The sequence below is a fragment of the Phacochoerus africanus genome, chromosome 6 (assembly GCF_016906955.1).
Source record: "Phacochoerus africanus isolate WHEZ1 chromosome 6, ROS_Pafr_v1, whole genome shotgun sequence".
In the NCBI taxonomy this organism is placed as follows: domain Eukaryota; kingdom Metazoa; phylum Chordata; class Mammalia; order Artiodactyla; family Suidae; genus Phacochoerus; species Phacochoerus africanus.
Window position 1 is genome coordinate 106,563,972 of NC_062549.1, and position 22,207 is coordinate 106,586,178.

Sequence of the window (22,207 nt, forward strand, 5' to 3'; positions counted from 1 at the left end):
GCCACACCAGTAGGTGGCACTGATAACAAAATTTTCTTTGGCCTAAGAAGTATATTGAGTCAAGAGTATATGAAACTATTTTTAAAGATTAGCACGTATGTCATAAATTCTATATATTGCATTAGTCTAATAGATGCTATACTATATTTAACCAAGACTTTTCCATCTTTTGAAGGAAAAGGGAGACATCAACATTGATTTCTGTATGTGAAACGTCTGTTTTAGCCTAGAGAGCTAAAGTTTTAATCCCGCTTTTTGTTAGTAACTTTTTCCTTGCTCATAGACTCATTAAGTCTAATAAGTAAGGAGCTCATTAAGTTATCCCATTTTTAAAAAGAAGTATAGGTATTGTATTCAGTTACAGTAGAAATTATGAGTGGATTTTTTTTAATATAAAGAATTCTTGAGTAAACTTCTTGCTCTGTTTCAGAATGTTACAAAAGAGAGACAGATGAAGTTGCTGCAGCAACAGAATGACATCACAGGCCTTTCCCGGCAGGTGAAGCATGTTATGAACTTTACAAACTGGGCAATTGCAAGTGGCAGCAGCACGGCACTACTGTACAGCAAGCGATTGGTGAGACATATAGTATCTTATTTTTCTTTAAATTGACCTTAAGAATATTATTTACATTCAGTGAATTGCACCTGTTTGTCTTTTTTTTTTTTTTTTTTTTTTAAGGGCTGCACTCTCAGCATATGGAGGTTCCCAGGCTAGGGATCAAATCAGAGTTGTTTTTGCCAGTCTACACCACAGCCACAGCAACGCCAGATCTGAGCCACGTCTGCAGCCTACACCACAGCTCACAGCAATGCCGGATCCTTAACCCACTAATAAGTAAGGCCAGGGATCAAACCCGCAACCTCATGATTCTAGTTGGATTCGTTAACCGCTGAGCCATGACAGGAACTCCTTTTTTTTTTTTTTTTTGGTCTTTTGTTTTTGAATTGCACCTGTTTAAAGTATAGATTTTTTTTATTTTAGTAAATGTAATAGCATCACATAAAAATACAGAAAATTTCCTTCACCCACAAAAGTTTTCTTGTTCTCTTCTATCCCTGGCCTTAGGCAACCATCAGTCTGATTTCTGTCATTTTCTAAAATTTCATATGAATGGAATCATACAGTAGATTTTGAGTCAATCATAGGTTTTGAAGATACTTAGTATGTAGTTTATCACCAGAAATAGCAGAAATTCAAGCATGTGCATTTGATTGCTAATATAGACAGTGTTTTGAACACCGATACTGTCTCATTTGAGACGGACACTGTGGGGCTACATGAGCTTTTATGTCTCTATCTTGTATGTTTTCTCAAGTGATATTTAATTTTAAGACTAATGTGAATTTTTTCCCTTTAAGATTACTTTTCAATTGCGCCATATTTTGAAAGCACGGTGTGATCCTGTCCCTGCTGCTAATGGAGCAATACGTTTCCATTGTGATCCCACCTTCTGGGCAAAGAATGTAGTCAATTTAGGTGAGAAATAAATAGATTTATGGCTATAACTTGGAACACTGAATTAGGAGAAAGACTCTAAATCAAATTTTAGCTACTTAAAGTTTTAAAACTTCATTCTAACTGTAAACTTTTTGGAAAATATGTTCTTCATTGGAAACTCACATCAGCTATGTTCATTACATCTTTATGAATGTTGAGAGTCTCCTCTTTATAGCTTTTAAAAATATACATCATTTCTAACTTTCCCCCCACATCTTTTAAGATTGATAATGACTGTTTCATTTCAAAAACTTAGCAAATAGGTCTTTATTCTCTGGATGAATTTCTTAGATGCCTAATGGTTTATGTATTAATTCTTCCAAATTGCCCACTTGAGGAGGACCTCCAGGATACTGATGTGTCCAAATGCTATGTTCTGAGAATGTTGGAAAGATAAGATTAGCTCTTTTTCACATGGAAGAGAAATGGACTTTGCTTTTGTTACTCCACAGTGTGGACCTAAGGACCATAGATAAAAGTTACAGATGGACAGAAAAACAGCTCAGTTTAAAATAGAACAACAACAACAAAAAAAAAAAACCTTAAAACTAACCAACAATTAGAGCTGTCTGCAGATTAAGTAAACTCATTTTCAAAGTAGTGAAGTCCTCACCATTGGAAACTGTAAAAGCAGAGGTAGATAGCCTTTTGTAAAAAAAAGCAATCTTTGTTTATATTCAGGTTTGGCTATACCTTTAGATTAGACATTGGCACAATGTTTTTGTGTGACAGGGTAGCTACGTTTGGTTTTTACCTTTTAAAGAGCTGTGAAAACTAACAAGTAAAAAACAAAAGAGTACCCTGCCATATATATATAGCACAGGGAACTATGTCCAATCACTTGTGATAGAACATGATGAAAGATAATATGAGAAAGAGAGTGTATGACTGAATCACTTTGCTGTACAGCAGAAATTGACAGAACAGTGTAAATGAACTATAATAAAAAATTAAAAAAAAAACAAACAAAAAACCAAGGAAGCAAAGAATGTATGCCAGATCTTATGTAGCTTGACACTTTATAGGAAAATGTCTGGCCCATTACTGGAAAAAAGTTTTACCAGCTCTACTTTTTTAGATCAAATCTTTATAAAAATTTCCTTCTATTCCTGGAAATTACCTGGCTCTGTAAGAATCATGGAAAAGTTGCCATTTCCAAGGATGTAAGTAGTTTAAAACATTCAGCATTTCCACAGAAAACAGTTTTGTAGCGATGTAGTACTCTGCCCTGCACATTTTGACGATCCAACTGCAGATGGAATCAGTATTAGCCTACTTGAGTATCCTTGAATTTTGTCAGGGGAGAATTGATTTAGACTGACTAGGTGGGCCTCTGATAATAATCTCTTTCAGCTCTTTAAGTTTCTGTAATCTGTATAAATAAAAAATAAGGGCATGTAATATATTTTTCTGAGTAATCAAAGTCAGTTATTTGGCTTTGGACTATATTAGATTTTTGATCTACATCATCTTTAAACCTAGCTTCCATCCCTGCTGTGCTGTTGGAAGTTTTGAGTACTGATAGTTGTCAGAGGAAAGAGGAAAATATAATGACTAATCCACAAAGTGTATGTTAGTTGATTATATGCCAATTATTCTCATTTTTTAAATCCTTCAGGTAATCTAGTAATAGAGAGTAAACCAGCTCCTGGTTATACTCCTAATGTTGTAGTTGGGCAAGTTCCTCCAGGAACAAACCACATTAGTAAAACCCCTGGGCAGATTAACTTAGCACAGCTTCGACTTCAGCACATGCAACAACAAGTGTATGCACAGAAGCATCAGCAGTTGCAACAGATGAGGATGCAGCAACCACCTGCACCTGTACCAACAACAACAGCAACAACACAGCAGCACCCTAGACAAGCAGCCCCTCAGATGTTACAACAACAGGTAAGCATTATATCATATTATTGATATAAATTACCCTCTGTCCTATACAGATAGGTTACACATTTCCAAGTTACTAACAAAGACAGGGCTCAGAGGTCAGTTTAAATATTTGCTTTGGGTATGGCAGGGATGTGGGTGTGAGGAAGGACAAGAATTAAATACTTACAGTGGGAAACAAAATATAACTCACCAGTGCTAGGGAGGTATAAACATTTTTATACCAGATCTTTTTTGTTTTACACATGTGGTTTTTGGGCCAAAGAGCCATGTTGTTTCAGCTTAAGATCTGGTTTCTCTACTCATTTGTTCGAATCACTCCCATCCCTGCATGTCTTCTACCCCCTCTCCCATCCAAATCAAATTATTAATCCAGGGTTAAGTTAATGCTGATAGGCTTTAAAACACACCCATCTATTGAGGAGTTCCCATTATTGCTCAGTGGTTAACGAATCCGACTAGGAGCCATGAGGTTGTGGGTTTGATCCCTGGCCTTGCTTAGTGGGTTGAGAATCTGGCGTTGCCGTGAGCTGTGGTGTAGGTCACAGACACACTTGGATCCCGTGTTGCTGTGGCTGTGGCGTAGGCCGGCAGCTACAGCTCCGATTTGACCCCTAGCCTGGGAACCTCCACATGCCACGGGGGCGGTCCTAGAAAAGACAAAAAGACAAAAAAAAACCCAAAAACCAAAAAACACACATATACTGAGAGGAGGAGATTAGGGTTAGAGATGAGAATGACTTTCACTTTTTACTCGATGCTCTTCTATCTTAAATTATTTTTACCGTAATATTTTATAATTGAAAAGTAAATTTATGAATATTATTACATAAATGCAATTTCTACTTTTCGTAGCCTCCAAGATTGATCAGTGTGCAAGCAATGCAAAGAGGCAACATGAACTGTGGAGCTTTCCAGGCCCATCAGATGAGATTGGCTCAGAATGCTGCCCGAATACCAGGGTTACCCAGGCACAGTGGCCCTCAGTATTCCATGATGCAGCCACACCTCCAAAGACAAGTATGCCTAGAGTTACATTTGTAAGAATCATACAATTTTAAAACTAAAAGACAACAGTTTTCTGAATCAGTGGCGGTGGGGGGGGTGGTCATTGATAACTTTAAGAATTTGATTAATGCTATGTATCTTCTTGTCCCAGAAAAATACATGTAAAATTTGTATTAAATTTTAAGTTTCTTTGATGTCGTTAAACCCATTATATACTTTAGATTGAAAAATCCCTGATCTAATCCAACCAGTTCATTTTACAGTGAAAAACAAAGGAGCTTGTTATTTACCCACAGTCTTAAGAGATAATGGTAAAATCAAAATTAAAGCTTTAGTTTCCTGGAGTTCCTGTTGTGGCTCAGTGGTAACAAACCCAACTGATATCCATGAGGAATCAGGTTCAGTCCCTGGCCTCGCTTAGTGCGTTAAGGATCCGGCGTTGCCATGAGTTGCAGTGTAGGTTGCAGACATGGCTCAGATCCTACATTGCTGTGGCTGTGGCTGGCAGCAGCAGCTCTGATTTGACCTCTAGCCTGGGAACTTCCATATGCCATGGGTGTGGCCCTAAAAAGCAAAAAAAACAAAACGAAATAAAACAAAAAAACGTTTAGTTTCCTTTGAAATTGTTCCTTTGCTCTTTTAATGTGACATTTTGAACCTAATATATGAAAAGGACTTGGAAAAAAATAGAGCCATGCTATCTATAATTTTTTTTCCACCTCTTTGCTCAGTATTCTTTCTTTTAGGATGGATATGCCTATTCTTAAAAATAAGTATGTTTTAGAGCCATGTTTTCTAATCTTTGCTTGAAATAGTAGATGATATTTTTATGGAGGTATGATTATAAAAATGAAGCTACTTTAGGCTTTCTAGTTATGAAGGAAATAAAGGTCATTTTATACTTTGTTAGAGTGATGTTTCTCAAAGCATGATTTAAATATCATTAGAGTGTCTATGACTTCTTGTCAGAAGCAGATTCTGAACCATATTCGTTGAATCATAATTTCCAGGAGGGGAATACTTAGAAATATGTTAACTTTTACTGACTCAGATCCTCAATATACGTACTAAAATTGGACAAATACTGTCCTAAGCATTAGTCTTTCAACTTTTGGCCCAGTTACCTCTGGGAAGTCTTGAAAAATACACAGTCCCTCATATTTGAATGTTGACATTTAAAACTTCCATTACAAGTTTAAGTGTAAATAGTTGTAAAGGACATATTGTCTAGCATATTGTAAATATTAACATTATAAAATAAAACCTTTACATTTTTCTTGTAAATAGATCCACTGGAATCCCAAATACTGTAGTAAGTTCTTTTTTGAAAATCAAAATTTTATATTCCCGTTTCTCCTTGGCCTTGAATTTCTCTTTGCTGTTACAGAATTTTATCTTAATAAATATATTTGATAGATTTATGAATCAGTTTATTGCAATTTTCTGCTGGAAGGATTCTATTTCAATTTAAAAATTCTTAAATTTCTGGTTGGTAGTGCTATTATTAAGCTTTAAACTTTTTCTTTAGACCAAATTTTTTATTATAGTTATTCCTACACAGTTGTTTAAAGAAGAAAAATATGTTTACATGGTTTAAGAAAATTAGGAAACAAAAAATAAATTCCTTTAGGTATGTATTGCTTTATGAGATAGATGGAATCTTTTCTACTTCCTCTTTATTTATGCGTGTTTGTATGTCTGTTACCTTGTATTATTAGAGTAAAAGGCAGAATTCAACATCGATCTTCTTTTTTTTTTTTTTGCTTTTAGGGCCACTCTCGCAGCCTATGGAAGTTCCCAGGCCAGGGGTCAAATTGGCTACAGCTGCTGGCCTATGCCACAGTAATAGGGGATCCAAGCCATGTTCCACTCCACCACAACGGGAACTCCCAGCATTGGTCTTTATTACTAGTTTTTCTGTTTTCATGTGATGTGTGGGAAACTTTTTCACAAAAATTTGTGTCGGAGAATTCAAAACTATTTTAAAAATCTTTATCATTTGACAGCTACTTCAGGTCTTGCCTCATTTTTGTTTATCACCTACAATCAGAACCCACTCAAAGATTTGTTACCTAGGTTTTGGAGCCAGCAACTGTGCCAACAACTTGGCACTTATGTTTCTTTCTGTACCTTTGCCTGTCTTTCCAGAAGGGTTTTTGTTTTTGTTTTTTTCCTGGGACAGTATGCTCGATAAGATTAGGAATGGATTAAAGATGTACTGTATTGTATTTTGGTTTTGGAGAAGGGCAGTTGTGAAAGAAATAGTTGAAGAAAACAACTTAGAAACCATGGCATATTCTTAGGTATAGGTACATCAGGTTCTTTTTCAGAAAAAAGTACCTGTGAAGGTTGACTCTCTGAACTTTAATTTCCTTAAAAGTGTTCACATATACCTGTACCCCTTAGTACATGGAAAGCCTTCAAATATCACCCGGGGCAGGTTCACCTTCAGAAGAGTGCAGAAGCTACAGAATCTGAGCAACCAACAATCTCAGCACATTGTCCTGAGACTTTGGGGCCCCTATAGAAATCACTGGATGTTAGAATTTTAAGTTTTTAAATATTTCATATGGTTTATATGTGTATAGTAATTTATTTCCCAACTATTTCCATCTATATATTAAATGATCCTTGTAAACACCCCCTTAAAGACCAGGATCCATTTTCATTCGTCATTATCCCTATTTCTAAATTGCTGAGATAGTGTTTTGGCCTAAAGTCACATGGCATTAGAGTCAGAAATAGATGCCATGTTTCCATTTGTAATTCATTGTTCTTTCTACTATATTAGTTACATAATACACAATTAATTGTTGCATTTTATAAAAGATAAAAAAGTCAAGGTGAAATATAGACAGAATAGTGGCTTTCCCGGGCTGATGTTTGAAAACTTTAGTGATATATAAATCATCTATTTATATATATATCTTTGTTCTGAAGTAAAATCATATCGCCAGGCTGACAAGGTATGATTATTGGCAAGCCTGTTTTTTCTAAATACTATACAAAAATGAATAGAAAAAATGAAAAAGCTAGGTTTGATTTTTTTTTTCTTTTTTTTCCTGAGTAAGTTTGAGAAGGCCTACTTCTTTATCGCTCAGCCACAGAGAAACACTGAACTTCTGTATCCTTTCTAAGCTAAAGATTGTTGTCAAAGTAAAGGTCATGTTAGGATATCCTGGCAGATCAAGTAACGATCACATCTTCTTTTCTAACAGCACTCAAACCCGGGGCACGCTGGACCCTTTCCTGTTGTGTCGGTGCACAACAACCCAGTCAATCCAACCAGCCCTACTACAGCCACCATGGCAAATGCAAATCGAGGTCCCACCAGCCCGTCTGTTACAGCAATAGAACTAATTCCCTCAGTGACCAATCCAGAAAACCTTCCATCGCTTCCAGATATTCCACCCATACAGGTTTGTATTTGAGTCAAATGAGAGTTTAAAACCTGTTAATAGGGAGCTAGAGTATTTATTTCTGGTTGGGTGTGAGGGGTTTTTTTGTTTATTTTTAATTCAGGAGCAGCTTTTTTGGGGGGGGGGAATTTCCAAAGAGAGTGTGAATATTTGAATTTTTAAAAGTTATGTGTGCTAAAACTAGCACTTCTCAATATTTTAAAGTTACAGGGTGTCAGCTTTGCCAATCTTCCAAACCTCGTGTTGAATGAAGCACTTCTGTTATAAATTTAACTCGGTGGGGGGGGACCCAGGGCCAAAGTACAGTCAAATTTTTGTCAGTCTTCTGTTAAGTCCAAAAGGGGTAGTCAGCCTCTGGTGCAGACAGGTTGGACTGAGAAAAGGAGCGATTGGAAGGTCTAGTAGCAGGCGTGTTGAGGGGTTTCTGAGAGAGGAAGTGATAGTGCAGAGTAGATGATGGAACGTGAAGGGCCTTTGAGCTGTTTGTCCTGTTGCTTTCACCTGTAGCATTTTTCTGAAGAAAAATAGCATTCGATGCCTTCTGAAATCTTATAAATTCATTCAAATTCAAGGCATTTTATTTTTAAATATAAATACAAAATTTGAAGGTTATACTGAGTCATCTCATGCATTGTATGAGTTATTCAGAGTCAGAGGTCACCATGGGAGCAAGAAGTAGGGACTCTACTATAAAGACACTAGGACCCATAACTTACTTTATGGCTGCAGTTTAATATTTTTATGTGTTTAGTGGATTTTTAGAGTTAGTTTTTTTTTTGTCTTTTGTCTTTTGTCTTTTTTGTTGTTGTTGTTGTTGTTGTTGTCGTTGTTGTTGCTATTTCTTGGGCTGCTCCCGTGGCATATGGAGGTTCCCAGGCTAGGGGTTGAATCGGAGCTATAGCCACCGGCCTACGCCAGAGCCACAGCAACGCGGGATCCGAGCCGCGTCTGCGACCTACACCACAGCTCATGGCAACGCCGGATCGTTAACGCACTGAGCAAGGGCAGGGACCGAACCCGCAACCTCATGGTTCCTAGTCGGATTCATTAACCACTGCGCCACGACAGGAACTCCCCCCCCCTTTTTTTTTGTCTTTTGTCTTTTGTCTTTTGTCTTTTGTTGTTGTTGTTGTTGTTGTTGTTGTTGTTAGAGTTAGTTTTAAAGGATGTTTCTCTAACTTCAGAATTACTGTGAAATCACTAACTTGTGAATTTTCTTAATCTGATTACTTACCTGGTAATATGAGAGATCTTTTTGGGCTAAGTGGATAGTCGTACTGGGAGCACAGGACTATATATAATAAAAGGAAAAATTGGGGGATATATCAATAAAATATGTGTAAGTTGAAAGCTTAGAAATATAATGAACTTTCAGTTTAATGCTTAAAATTTTCTCATATGATACATAATATGCCTTTTTTATGGATGAAAGTAAGAGGTTAATGACTTTCTGAGTCATCCAGTAAATGGATAAGTTGGAATTCAAAGCTCAATTCCTAATTACAAATCCAGTTCTCTCCCCGATATCCATAGAGATAGCAGGGAGATAGTTTGGGATTTCAAGCCTGGAAAGGTAGAGTATTGAGAGTCTTTGGGCAACCAGAGAGAAATAGGGACAGTGTTAAAGGAATCATTCAAATTTTACCAAGCACTCATTGCATGCTAAAATGCTTGGGCATTGAAGATAAAAAGAAACAAGACATGGTTCCAATTCTTAAGAATTTTTCAAAGGGAGAAGGAAGGTTGCCAAGGTCAAACTTAATGTAACTTGCTAGGGCCACACTGACATTGATTCAGTTCTTTCTCACAAAGCACAGATGGAAGAAGGATAGATGCTCCATATCGTTGAAAAGCTGGGCATCCTTATCATCTTGCCCAAAAGAGCTTTGAAATCAAGACAAGGAGCTCTGGAAAATATCCCCTTCTATCTTTAGTTTTTTTAAGCCCCCCCCTCTTTTTTTTTAAAGGGCTGCACTCACAGCATATGGAGGTTCCCAGGCTTGGGGTCTAATCGGAGCTACAGCTGCTGGCCTACGCCACAGCCACAGCAACACCAGGTCTGAGCCACGTCTTCCACCTACACCACAGCTCATGGTAACACCGGGTCCTTAACCCACTGAGTGAGGCCAGGGATCGAACCCGCAAGCTCATGGTTCCTAGTTGGATTCGTTTCCACTGCGGCATGACAGGAACTCCCAATGCTGGATCTTTAACCCACTGAGCAAGGCCAGGGATTGAACCTATGTCTTCATTAATGCTAGTCAGATTTGTTTCTGATGAGCCACGACGGGAACTCCCATGTCTTCTTTTATGAACCTTCTCTTCCTTGCAGACATGTGGTCTAACCTTATTTTTATTTCCTAATTTTTTAAAAGTACTGTTTACTTTTAAAAGTTAAAGTATGATCAACATACTGTAAAATCCAACTTTTGAAAAATGTATAATTCATGAGTTCCCATTGTGGCTCAGTGATAACAAACCTGACCAGATCCATGAGGACATGTGTTTGATCCCTGGCCTTGCTCAGTGGGTTTAGGATCTGGTGTTGATGTGAGCTGTGGTGTGGGTCACAGATGTGGCTTGGATCCTGCCTTGCTGTGGCTGTGGTGTAGGCCAGCAGCTGCAACTCCAATTCGACCCCAGCCTGGGAACTTCCATATGCTGCAGATACAGCCCTGAAAAGACCAAAAAAACAAAAACAAACCAATTCAGTGGTTTTAGTATATTCACAAGATTGTGTAACCATCACTATCTAATGCCAGAACATTTTCGTCACCCCAAAAGAAGCTACCCATTAGCAGTCACTCTTTATTTCCGTCTTTCCTAGCCTCTGGAAATCACTAATTTACTTTGTTTTTATGGATTTTTCTGGACATTTTGTATGAATGGATTTATGCAATATGTGGCCTTTTATGTCTGGCATCTTTCACTTAGCATAATGTTTACCAGGTCCATCCGCATGGTAGCATGTATCAGTACTTAATTCCTTGTTACGGCTGAATATTCCATTCTGTGAATATACCACATTTGGTCACCCATTCATCAGCTGATGGACATTTGAATTTCTACTTCTTGGCTATTAGGAATAATGCTGCTGTGAACGTTTGTGTGCAAGTTTTTGTGAACACAGGTTATCAGTTCTCTATGTAAATTTCTAGGAGTGGAATTTCATGGTCATGTTGTAGTTTTTGAAGAACTGCCAAACTTTCCCACAATGGCTGCACCATTTTTCATTCTCAGCAGCAGTGTCAGTGTACACGGATTTCACGTTTCCCATATCCTTGCCAACACTTGTTATTGTCACCTGCTTTTAAGAGCAATTAGAGGTGATTACCACAGAAGTACAGTAACAGTAAGAAGTAGTTAGCCATATGAACCAAAAAGAAAGGAAAGCAAACCTTTCATCCCTTAAAGAATCACCTACTTCCTCCTATCTTGTAGTTTCTATGGTATAGTGAAAAGAAACCTGGGGGAGGTTAGACAGAAGGAAGACATAGCACTAACTATGCAACTCAAACAGGAAAAACCAGGCAGCTTGTTGATATACCTTAAAACTGATCGATATGGCCATCCAATACGGATTTAGGAGTTCCCATCGTGGCACAGCGGAAACAAATCTGACTAGGAACCATGAGGTTGCAGGTTTGATCCCTGGCCTTGGCTCAGTGGGTTGAGGATCCAGCATTGCCGTGAGCTGTGTTGTAGGTTGCAGAGGTGGCTTCGATCTGGCGTCACTGTGGCTGTGGTGTAGGCTGGTAGCAACAGCTCCAATTAGTCCCTTATCTTGGGAACCTCCGCATGCCATGGGTGTGGTCCTAAAAAGACAAAAAGAAGTTGATTTATATATATATATATATATATATATATATATATATATATATATATATTCTCTCAGCCTGAATTTTTTAGTTATTGTTTATTGCACTCTACTGACTGTCCATCTCTAGCAGAGTGACCTTGGGTTACGTGATGAATACATTTTAAATAGCTAAAGGTATATCAAATTCTGTTCAGATTAGTTTATATTTAATAAATATAGTATTCTACTAATTTATTGCATGCTTTGTAAACAATTTTCCATATTTGGCATACTTAGTAACTTAATTTATCTGAATATTATACGGGATATTATGAAGTCTTGGGAAATCTGTGTGTGTCTTTCTGATATTCACCTATAGGTGTACATGTTATAGAATACCCATTTCTGTACTGTGTTCCCAATGCTGGCTGTCTTCCATCTTTACCAATGTGTATAGTTATCAATGATGGTTGTTGATTTCATTTACGTTTCTTTTATTTGTGTGGTTTGTTATCTTTTCTTAGGTTCATTGATAATTTGAATTCCTTTGTGGATTGTCTTTTTCCTTTAAATTTATAGAAATTATTTATATAGCACTTAACCTGTTCGATGCAGTTGTTCAGGGATTTCTTTCTTTTTTTTGTCTTTCTGCCTTTTCTAGGGCCACTCCCATGGCATATGGAGGTTCCCAGGCTAGGGGTCTAATCAGAGCTGTAGCCACCGGCCTATGCCAGAGCCACAGCAACAAGGGATCCGAGCTGCGTCTGCAACCTACTCCACAGCTCACGGCAATGCTGGATCCTTAACCCGCTGAGCAAGACCAGGGATCGAACCTGCAACCTCATGGTTCCTAGTCAAATTCGTTAACCACTGAGCCATGATGGGAACTCCTTAGGGATTTTAAAAAACATTGGTTTAGGAGTTTCTACTGTGGTGCAGTGGGTTAAGAATCTGACTGCAGTGGCTCAGGTTACTGTGGAGGCATGGGTTTGATCCCTAGCTTAGGGCAGTGGGTTAAGGGATCTGGCATTGCCATAGCTGGGGGTTAACATTCATTCCCTGGCCCAGGAACTTCAATGTGCCATGGGTGCAGCCATTTTTTTAAAAAAAAGCATTGGTTGAATGAACAAGTGAATGTTTCTCCAGGTAGACCTCTAACTTTATTTGTAGTGACTCTTTGTTTTTTGTGTTTTTGCATTTTAGGGCTGTATGTGCAGCCTATGTAAGTTCCCAGGCTAGGGATCTAGTTGGACTGCAGCTGCCGGCCTATGCCACAGCCATAGCAACGTGGGATCCGAGCCACGTCCAGCGTGGGATACTTGAACCACTGAATGAGGACAGGGATCAAACCCACATCCTCATGGATGCTAGTTGGGTTCATTACCGCTGACCACAACGGGAACTCCCTCTAGTGACTCTTAATCCATGTTTGGTGAAACCTTGAGGTAAATACTTAAACTAGCATTTCCCCATTGGTGCTGTAGTGGCATCAGGGAAGCCCTTCTTTGTGCTTGTGGTTTGCCCCTTCCTAATCTTTCCACTGTTCTAGGCTTAAGATTGTGTCTCTGGCCAGCAACTTAAATTGTAGGTGGGAACGTATAAAAGGAGTGGGAGTAGAAATAGGTAACATGTTTTGAATCCCCCTCCTTTTTGTTTAGGTGGGACAGGGCTCAGCTTCCCTCTGTGGTCCCTGTTAGGAACCACCCCTCTTCACAAATCCTCTCGTTGACTTTAGTTGCAGCTGAGGATTCTCCTGTAGTTTTAGCTTAGAAGTGAATCCTTGACCAATAGCTGTGCCCCTGGGCAGGCACAACTGCTAATGTCCCTTAGTTGTCCCGCTAGTTAGCCCACAGCATACTCTCATTTTTAGCCCTTTATGTCTCTGACATGACATTTTTTAAGGACTTTTATGAGAAAGGCCTGTTTACTTTTGGGGGGAGGGGTATAATTGACATAAAATATTAATTTTAGTTGTAGAACATAGTAATTTGATATTTGTAAACATTTCAAAATGACTACCACAGTAAATCTAGTTAATGTTAGTCACCACACATAGTTAAATAAAAGTTTGTGTACGAAGTGAGGGTTTTGAAGATTTATCCTCTTAGCAACTTTCAGATATACAGTAGAGTATTCCTTGTTGTCACCATGGTACATATTACCCTCCCATGATTGATTTTGAAACTGGAAGTGTTTACTTCTTGATCCCTTTCACCCATTTAGCCCACCCACCACCTCTGGGACCCCACAAATCTATTCTCTGTATTTTTTCATATATCAGATCATATGATGATCCTATCTTTAAAGGAACTTCCATACTGTTTTCCATAGCAGCTGCACCAGTTTTTTTACATTCCCACAAAAAACACAAGAGTTCCCTTTTCTTTGGATTCTAACCAGCACTTGTTATCTCTTGGCCTTTTGGTAGCAGCCATTCTGACAGCTGTGAGGTGATATTTCAGTGTGGTTTTGGTTTGCATTTCCTGATGAGTGATGTTGAGCACCTTTGCTTATACCTGTCGGCCGTATGCATGTCTTCTTTGGAAAAATCTCTATTCAGATCCTTTGCCCATTTTTTAATTGGTTTGTTTTTTTTGCTCTTGAGTTGTATGAGTTCTTTATGTATTTTGGATGCTAACCCTTTATCAGATAAATTATATGTGAATATTTTATGTTTCAGTAGATTTCCTTTTCATTTTATTGATGGTTTCCTTTGCTGTGCAGAAGCTTTTCAGTTTGCCGTTTATTTTTGCCTTTAGAATCAGATCCAAAAAATCATTGCCAAGACCAATATCGAAGAGCTTACTGCCTATGTTTTCTTCTAGTTTTATGGTTTCAGGTCTTTAATCCATTTTGAGTTGATTTCTGTGTATGGTGTAAGATAGTCTAGTTTCATTCTTTTGCATGTGGCTATCCTGTTTTCCCAACATTGTTTATTGAAGACACTGTCCTTTCCCAGTTGTATATTCTTAGCTCCTTTGTCTTAAATTAACTGACCATATATGTGTGGGTTTATTTCTGGCCTCTTTATTCTGTTTCACTGCTCTGTATATCTGCTTTTATGCCAATGTCATAATGTTTTGATTACTAGAGCTTTTTCGGGGGGATGGGGGCACGTGGGAATTCCCTGACCAAGGATTGACCCTTGCCACAGCAGCAACCCAGCCACTGTAGTGACAATGCCAGGTCCTTAATCTGCTGCATCATAAGAGAACTTCTGATTACTATAGCTTTGCAATAGTAGTTTGAAATCAGGGCCTCGGATAACTCCAACTTTTTTCTTTTTTTTCTCAGGATTGCTTTGGCTATTTGGTTTTTCTGTTTTGTTGGTGGTGGTGGTGGTGGTGGTGGTGGTGGTGGTGGTGGTGGTGGTGGTGGTGTGTGTGTGTGTGTGTGTGTGTGTGCGCGCGCGCGCGCACGTGTGGTTCCATAAGGGGTTGTAGGAATGTTTGTTCTATTTCTGTAAAAAATGCCATTGGAATATTGATATGGATTGCATTGAATCTGTAGATTGTTTTTCATGTTATAGACATTTTAACAAATTTAATTCTTTTACTTTAACAATATTAATTCTTCCAATCCCTCAGCTCAGAGTATTTTTCCATTTATTTGTGTCTTCTTCAGTTTTTTTCATCAGTGTTGTACAGTTTTCAGTGTAGATATCTTTTACCTCCTCATTTAAAGTTAATCTTGGTTAGTTTATTCTTTTTCATGTAATTTTTAAGTGGGATTGATAATTTCTCTTTCTGATATTTCATTATTAGTGTATAGAAATGCAACAGATTTTTATACTGATTTTGTGTTTTGCAGCTTTACTGAATTTGTTGAAAGTTTTTGGGTGGAGTCTTTAGGGTTTTCCATATATAATAACATATCATCTGCAAATAGTGAGAGTTTTATATCTTCCTTTTCAATTTATTTGCTCTGGTAAGACTTCAAATACTATGTTGAATAAAAGTGGTGAGAGTGAGCATCCTTGTCTCTTTCCTGAGCTTACAGAAGAAGCTTTCATTTCTCCAGCTTTTCACTGTTAGGTATGATGTTAAATGTGGACTTACCATAAACAGCCTTTATTGTATTGAGGTACATTCCCTCTATACCCCACTTTGTTGATAGGTTCAACTTAGAGTTATGATGAAAACTTTACTTTAGCTTAAGGAAGCAACAGTTTAGCTGAGTTTGATGTAGGATAATCTGTTTATTAGTAAACTGTGAGTATAAGTGATTATACTAATGAAATTATTAACTTCTCTGCTTTAATCAAAGCAAATCTGTCTTTCTGTTCTTTTTCTTTAGTTGGAAGATGCTGGTTCAAGTAGTTTAGATAATCTACTAAGTAGATATATCTCAGGCAGTCACCTACCCCCACAGCCCACAAGCACCATGAATCCCTCCCCAGGACCCTCTGCCCTGTCTCCAGGATCATCAGGTAAAGTGAGCTGAGGTACCGCCTCATTTCTTTAACACCTTAAAAATGTCTCTCTCATCATATGTGTTAGATTTCTCGGAGAAACAGACCAGGAGGAGAGGGGCACGCGCGCGCACGTGCGTGCGTGTGTGTGTGTGTGTGTGTGTGTTTGTGTGTGTGTAGAGACAGAGAAGAGAGAGCCTGAGGAATTAGTTGGCTCACTTGATTGTCTGGGCTGGCAAGTGCAAAATCTGCAGGCCAGGTCAGCAGGTTGCAAACTTAGGCAAGAGTTGATATTTGTTTTGAATTGAGTCAGAATTCCTTCTTGTTGCGGGGACCTCAGTCTTTTCTTTTAAAGTCTTCAGTGGATTGGAGGCCTGCCCTCATTTATGTTTTACTCAAAATCTACTGATTTAAATATCAATCCCATCTAAAAAGAATCTTCACAGCAGCATCTGGACTGGTGTTTGGCTGGCTAAACATCTAGGTATTGTATTCTAGCCAAATTGAGACATAAAATAAACCATTACAGTAACATTTTTTCCCCTTATTGCGCTTTCTAATTGCTTTTTTCAAGTACTGTGGATAGGCTTGAGCAAACTGAAATAATATTAATGTATATATCTGTAGCATACACTCTTCAGAACTCTAAAGTACCCCCCCCCCCCAGCTCTTGGCTTTTTCATGCTTTTTGCTGCATTTGAAGATGCACTTTTATGTCTTATATTTTACAATACAAGCTGTCAGTTGAAGACTTTTTTTTTTTTTTGGTCTTTTTGCCTTTTCTAGGACCACACCCTTGGCATATGGAGGTTCCCAAGCTAGGGGTCTAATTGGAGTTGTAGCCACTGGCTTACACCAGAGCCACAGCAACGTGGGATCCGAGCCACGTCTGCAACGTACACCACAGCTCACGGCAATGCTGGATCCTTAACCTACTGAGCAAGGCCAGGGATCGAACCCGCAACCTCATGGTTCTTAGTCAGATTCGTTAACCACTGAGCCACGACGGGAAGTCCAGTTGAGGAATTTTTTGATTTCAACCCAAGTTTAAAACATTTTGTTAAAAAATGAAAAAATTGAAGAATTGTTTAAAAAGCAAGATTTGAGGAAGGGCAAGTGAATTGTCACTTTGCAGTTAAAAACTTAAAATTTCTTGGAAACTACTAAAATATGACTGATCAAGCTCATGAATTATTTATTACATGAATGAATGATTAAAGCAACTCCATACAGATTGACAGTACAGAAGTGGTTATAAAATATATTTTTCATGGTTTTCTACTGAAACATACTACCTCATTATTTCTAGAGTAAGAATACTTCCAATTTAAATGTGGGTTTTTCATTAAATGCATTGTTAATACATTTTTTAAATCATATTATTTTCGAGGTTTAATATACATATTCCAGGACTCCTACAAGAACAATTAATGGAAATCTAACATATTTTCTAAATGACTTGAGGTGGGACAGCAGGTAACTTTCTCTTGATCTGGTCATTTTCAGTGATTGAATAGTGTTTCTCTGAGAGGATTCTGAGAATGGTATCTGGGCTCAGCTGAGAGAAACTGGTAGATAGCTGCCAACCATTAGACTTAAAGACTAAGACTAGGTCTGATTTCCAAGGATTGCTGAATTGAGTTATAATAATCTTGAATTCTGTAACTAGTAGATAGAATTCTAAATTTTCTTACTTGCATAGAACTTATTTTGATTTATGTTTTTCAGGTTTATCCAATTCTCATACACCTGTGAGGCCCCCTAGTACTTCTAGTACTGGTAGTCGAGGCAGGTGAGTAATACATTATTAATACCTTTATTTTTTCTTTTTATTAAGAAAAATTTCATATATGCATTTTAAAAAGTAGACTATTAATGCCTGCTATGGCACAGTGGGTTAAGAATCCAGCTGCAGTGCCTTGGGTCTCTGCTGAGGCATGGGTTTGAGCCCTGCCTTGGCACAGAGGGTTAAAGGATCTGGTGTTGCCATAACTGCAGTTTGGATTCAGTTGCTGGCTCAGGAACTTCCATATGCCATGAGTGCAGCCTTGAAAAGACCCCCCCCCCAAAAAAATCATAATAAATTTCTCTATGCTTTTTACCCTTCTTCAATGATGATCAAGTTGTGTCCATTCTTATTTCTTCTGTACTGCCACCCATTCCCTCCTGATCTGGATTATTTTGAAATAAATCTTAGAGATTTTATTATTTTACTTATCAATGTTTTAGTATATATCTCTTAAAGATAAGGAGTTTAAAGTTTTATAATCATTGAACCATTACCACACCAAAAAGAAAATTTTTTTTTGGTCTTTTTAGGGAGACACATGCGGCATATGGAGGTTCCCAGACTAGAGGTTGACTCAGAGCTGTAACCTCCAGCCTATACCATAGCCATAGCAAGGTGGGATCCAAGCCATGACTGTGACCTATACCACAGCTTACGGTAGTGCCCGATCCTTAACCCACTGAGCAAGGCCAGGGATCAAACTTGGTTCTTGTGGATACTAGTCAGGTTTGTTACTGCTGAGCCACAGTGGGAACCCCCACACCAAAAAGAAAATTTAATAGCTGACTTCCTGACATCAGTAGAGCTATGGTTAATATTCAGGTTTCTTAATTTTTCTCAAGTGCTTTTCTTTTCTTTCTTTTTTTTTTTTTTGCTTTTTGGGCCTGCACTCGCAGTATATGGAGATCCGAAGGCTAAGGGTGTAGTCAGAGCTACAGCTGCTGGCCTACACCACAGCCACAACAACACTGGCTCCTTAACCCACTGACCGAGGCCAGAGATTGAAACCGCAACCTCATGATTCCGAGTTGGATTCATTTCTACGGAGCCACAGTGGGAACTCCTCAAATGCTTTTCTTTTCTTTTTTCTTTTTCTTTTTTGTCTTTTGTCCTTTTAGGGCCGCACCCACGGCATATGGAGGTTCCCAGGCTAGGAGTCTAATCGGAGCTGTAGCTGCTGGCCCATGCCAGAGCCACAGTAATGTGGGATCCGAGCCACGTCTGTGACCTACACCACAGCTCATGGCACTGCAGGATCCTCAACCCACTGAACAAGGCCAGAGAGCGAACCCGAAACCTCATGGTTCCTAGTTGGATTCGTTAACCACTGAGGCACAACGGGAACTCCTCAAATGCTTTTCTTAAAAAAAAAAAATTGTTTAAATCAGATTCAGATAGGCACTATACATTGTCATCAACATATATATTGAGGCCAAATTCATTGTATTTGTTGAAGAAATGTCTTGTTTCTTCTCATTTCCCCTATTTTGTCATTTAAATACACTACTTTATGCTACCTTCTGTTTTTTCTTTCATTAATGGTATTCAGATCAGGAGGTTTTTATTAGATTCAGGTTTGGTTTGAGTGCAAGAGATGGAGAGAATGTTTCATTGTGGTGACATGTACTTCTATCAGGGTCACAAAATGGTCTTTTTGTCTTTTTAGGGCCACATTTGAAGCATATGGAAGTTCCCAGGCTAGGGGTTGAATTGGAGCTGCAGCTGCCACCCTATGCCACAGCCATGCTAGATGCATGGCGAGTCTGCAACCTATACCTCAGCCCACGGCCACACCGGATCCTTAACCCACTGAGTGAGCCAAGGAATCGAACCTGCATCCTCATGGATCCTAGCAGATTGGTTTCTGCTGAGCCACGATGGGAACTCCAGTAAAGTGGTCATTTTTTTGTTTTTATAGCAACCATTAATGATCATGGCCTTAGCTTTTTTTTACTGGTTTAAAAATGATATTGTAATTACTGTATCGTACTTCATACTTTATTAGTTTAGAATACTTGTATAAAGAAATTTTCTGCCATTAATTATTTGATTATAGGAAAGGCAGAATAAATTGACTCCTTCTGTTTATTTACCTGTTTTTATTATAAAGAGTTGATTCTCAGCACTCTTCAACAGTGAGTATAACTAACTTTGAGCTTATGTATTCAAACATGTTTTTATATGTTCTGAAATTATAGATGTTATTTTTATTGATGCCTAAATTGTTCCATATATGGCTTGTCAGAACTTTTTCAGGTTGGCTTCTTAGTTACTTTGCTATAATATACCCAGTAATACATGAAAGCATTCTTGTTTCCTATTATGAAATGATGTTCCAGGTTCACCTTGTATATTTCTTGCCTTAGGCCTGAAATCAGCCGTTTCTCTTTAAGAAATCCTGGTCATATAGGTGGGGAAATGGTGCTTTGAGACAATCTTCTGGGTACTTTGGGGACTTACTGCTACTGAGTTGTTTATGGTTTCTTAAGCCTTTTTGGTACAGAAAGCTAAGAAATGGTAGGGCATGTGTGTTTTATTAAAGATAAATACATTAAATGTTGACTGTTTATTAAAGTACATTAATTTTGCTGTTTGAATAATTTCATGAAATGTAAGAAAGGTTTTATATGAATATTTTTTATTTGTATATGGGGGTATATATGCATTTTGAAGACTGGCTCTATATTATATACTTGCTTGTCTTTTAAATTATGCTTTAAATAAATCAGTACTTGTATTTATTTATTTATTTAGTCTTTTTTTTTGCCACACCATGTCATGTGGAGGTTCCCAGGCTAGGAAGTCCAATTGGAGCTACAGCTGCTGGCCCGCGCCACAGCCACAGCAATGCAGGATCCGAGCTGTGTCTTCGACCTACACCATGGCCCACGACAATACCAGATCCTTAACCCACTGAGTGAGGCCAGAGATCTAACCTGCAACTTCATGGTTCCCAGTCAGATTCGTTTCTGCTGTGCCACGACAGGAATTCTGATCTATGTTTTTAAAAATTTGAAGCCAAATTTATACACACTCCTCTTACCGTGTTATGAAGTATCCTCATCTGCTATAAGGTTAAAAAATTCCTTTCACTTTAATGAGCATTTCATGTAAGTTGAACTTTTTATATAGTTGTTTTTATTTACACCATACAGTCAGACATATGTGACCTTCATTTTTATTTTTGCTAGCTGTGGGTCATCAGGAAGAACTGCTGAGAAGACAAGTCTTAGTTTCAAGTCTGATCAAGTGAAGGTCAAGCAAGAACCTGGCACTGAAGATGAAATATGTAGCTTTTCAGGAGCTGTGAAACAAGAAAAGACAGAGGATGGCAGGAGGAGTGCCTGCATGGTAAGTTCCCACTAAAGTCTATCAGGAGGTTTAAGGAGGTCACTTGAGTAATTATTCTATCTCTGGGTGTGTTAGTCTGAGAGTGGTCCTATTTTTGAATTTTTATGCCTGGTACGAGCCTATTATCTCTTTTTTCTGACTGATCTTTTTCATCTGTCAGCTATAATTGATCAGAAAAGACTTACTTGTATTAAGGACTCATTTCAGATTATCTTTTAGTTTGTAATTGGTCAATATTTTTGCCTCGATTCTAAATTGGGTTCTAGCTTGTTCTACATTTATTAATCATTTCAGTAGTCACATTGAGTCTCAAGCCACAAAAGATCCTTGGCTATTTCCTGGACCTGTGAGCTCAAGTTAAGATTCATGACATGAAGTTTAATGATCAAAAGTTTTATAATGCGAAGATTGCTTTTGGTTAGGAATTGTTAACCATTTATTAGAGTTCCTCAGATGGAATTTTATAAAATTTATAATACAGATTGAAGGAAGGACTAAGTCCCTCTTTTCTTAGAAATTTTGGTGTTTTTTCTTCCTACCTAGGCTATGTCTCATTTTTGCATGGTTATTAGCACATAGAAATTCAACTCAGGGCATTAGTATATTGAATGCAGTTTATGTAGATTTAGAGATCTAGATACAGAGCTCTTCATTCAGAACTTGGTTTGGGAAGCACCCCCCCCCCCCACCCAAAAAAAACCTGGGTGCAAAAGGGTGGCGAAAGATTTTACACTGTCATAATCTTCCTGTATTAGTAGAAATGATAAGTGGGCAGAAGAATATTTTAAAATACTTCTCAAAAGCTCTTTGACAAAAGGACCTACTGTATAGCACAGACAGCTGTATTTAATTTTTTTTTTTTTTGGCTTTATGGCTTTTTGCCTTTTTGCCTTTTCTAGGGCCACTTCCCGCAGCATATGGAGGTTCCCAGGCTAGGAGTCTAATCGGAGCTATAGCCACCAGCCTATGCCAGAGCCACAGCAACGTGGGATCCAAGCCACGTCTGCGACCTGCACCACAGCTCACGGCAACGCTGGTC

At 38.2% G+C, this 22,207-nt stretch overlaps 1 protein-coding gene across 4 annotated transcripts in view; it reads left to right on the forward strand.

The window, feature by feature from the left end:
• TRIM33 (tripartite motif containing 33) overlaps positions 1-22,207 on the forward strand; it is a 131,693-nt gene that overhangs the window by 97,913 nt on the left and 11,573 nt on the right. For 3 of the 4 annotated variants that reach the window (XM_047784953.1, XM_047784954.1, XM_047784955.1), the window contains exons 7-14: positions 431-577; positions 1,363-1,480; positions 3,120-3,394; positions 4,247-4,411; positions 7,618-7,818; positions 15,914-16,046; positions 17,757-17,820; positions 21,009-21,168. In XM_047784953.1, the coding sequence (XP_047640909.1) occupies positions 431-577; positions 1,363-1,480; positions 3,120-3,394; positions 4,247-4,411; positions 7,618-7,818; positions 15,914-16,046; positions 17,757-17,820; positions 21,009-21,168 (1,263 nt within the window). The remainder of the gene's footprint in view (positions 1-430; positions 578-1,362; positions 1,481-3,119; positions 3,395-4,246; positions 4,412-7,617; positions 7,819-15,913; positions 16,047-17,756; positions 17,821-21,008; positions 21,169-22,207) is intronic. The other variant, XM_047784956.1, reaches the window with a different exon arrangement.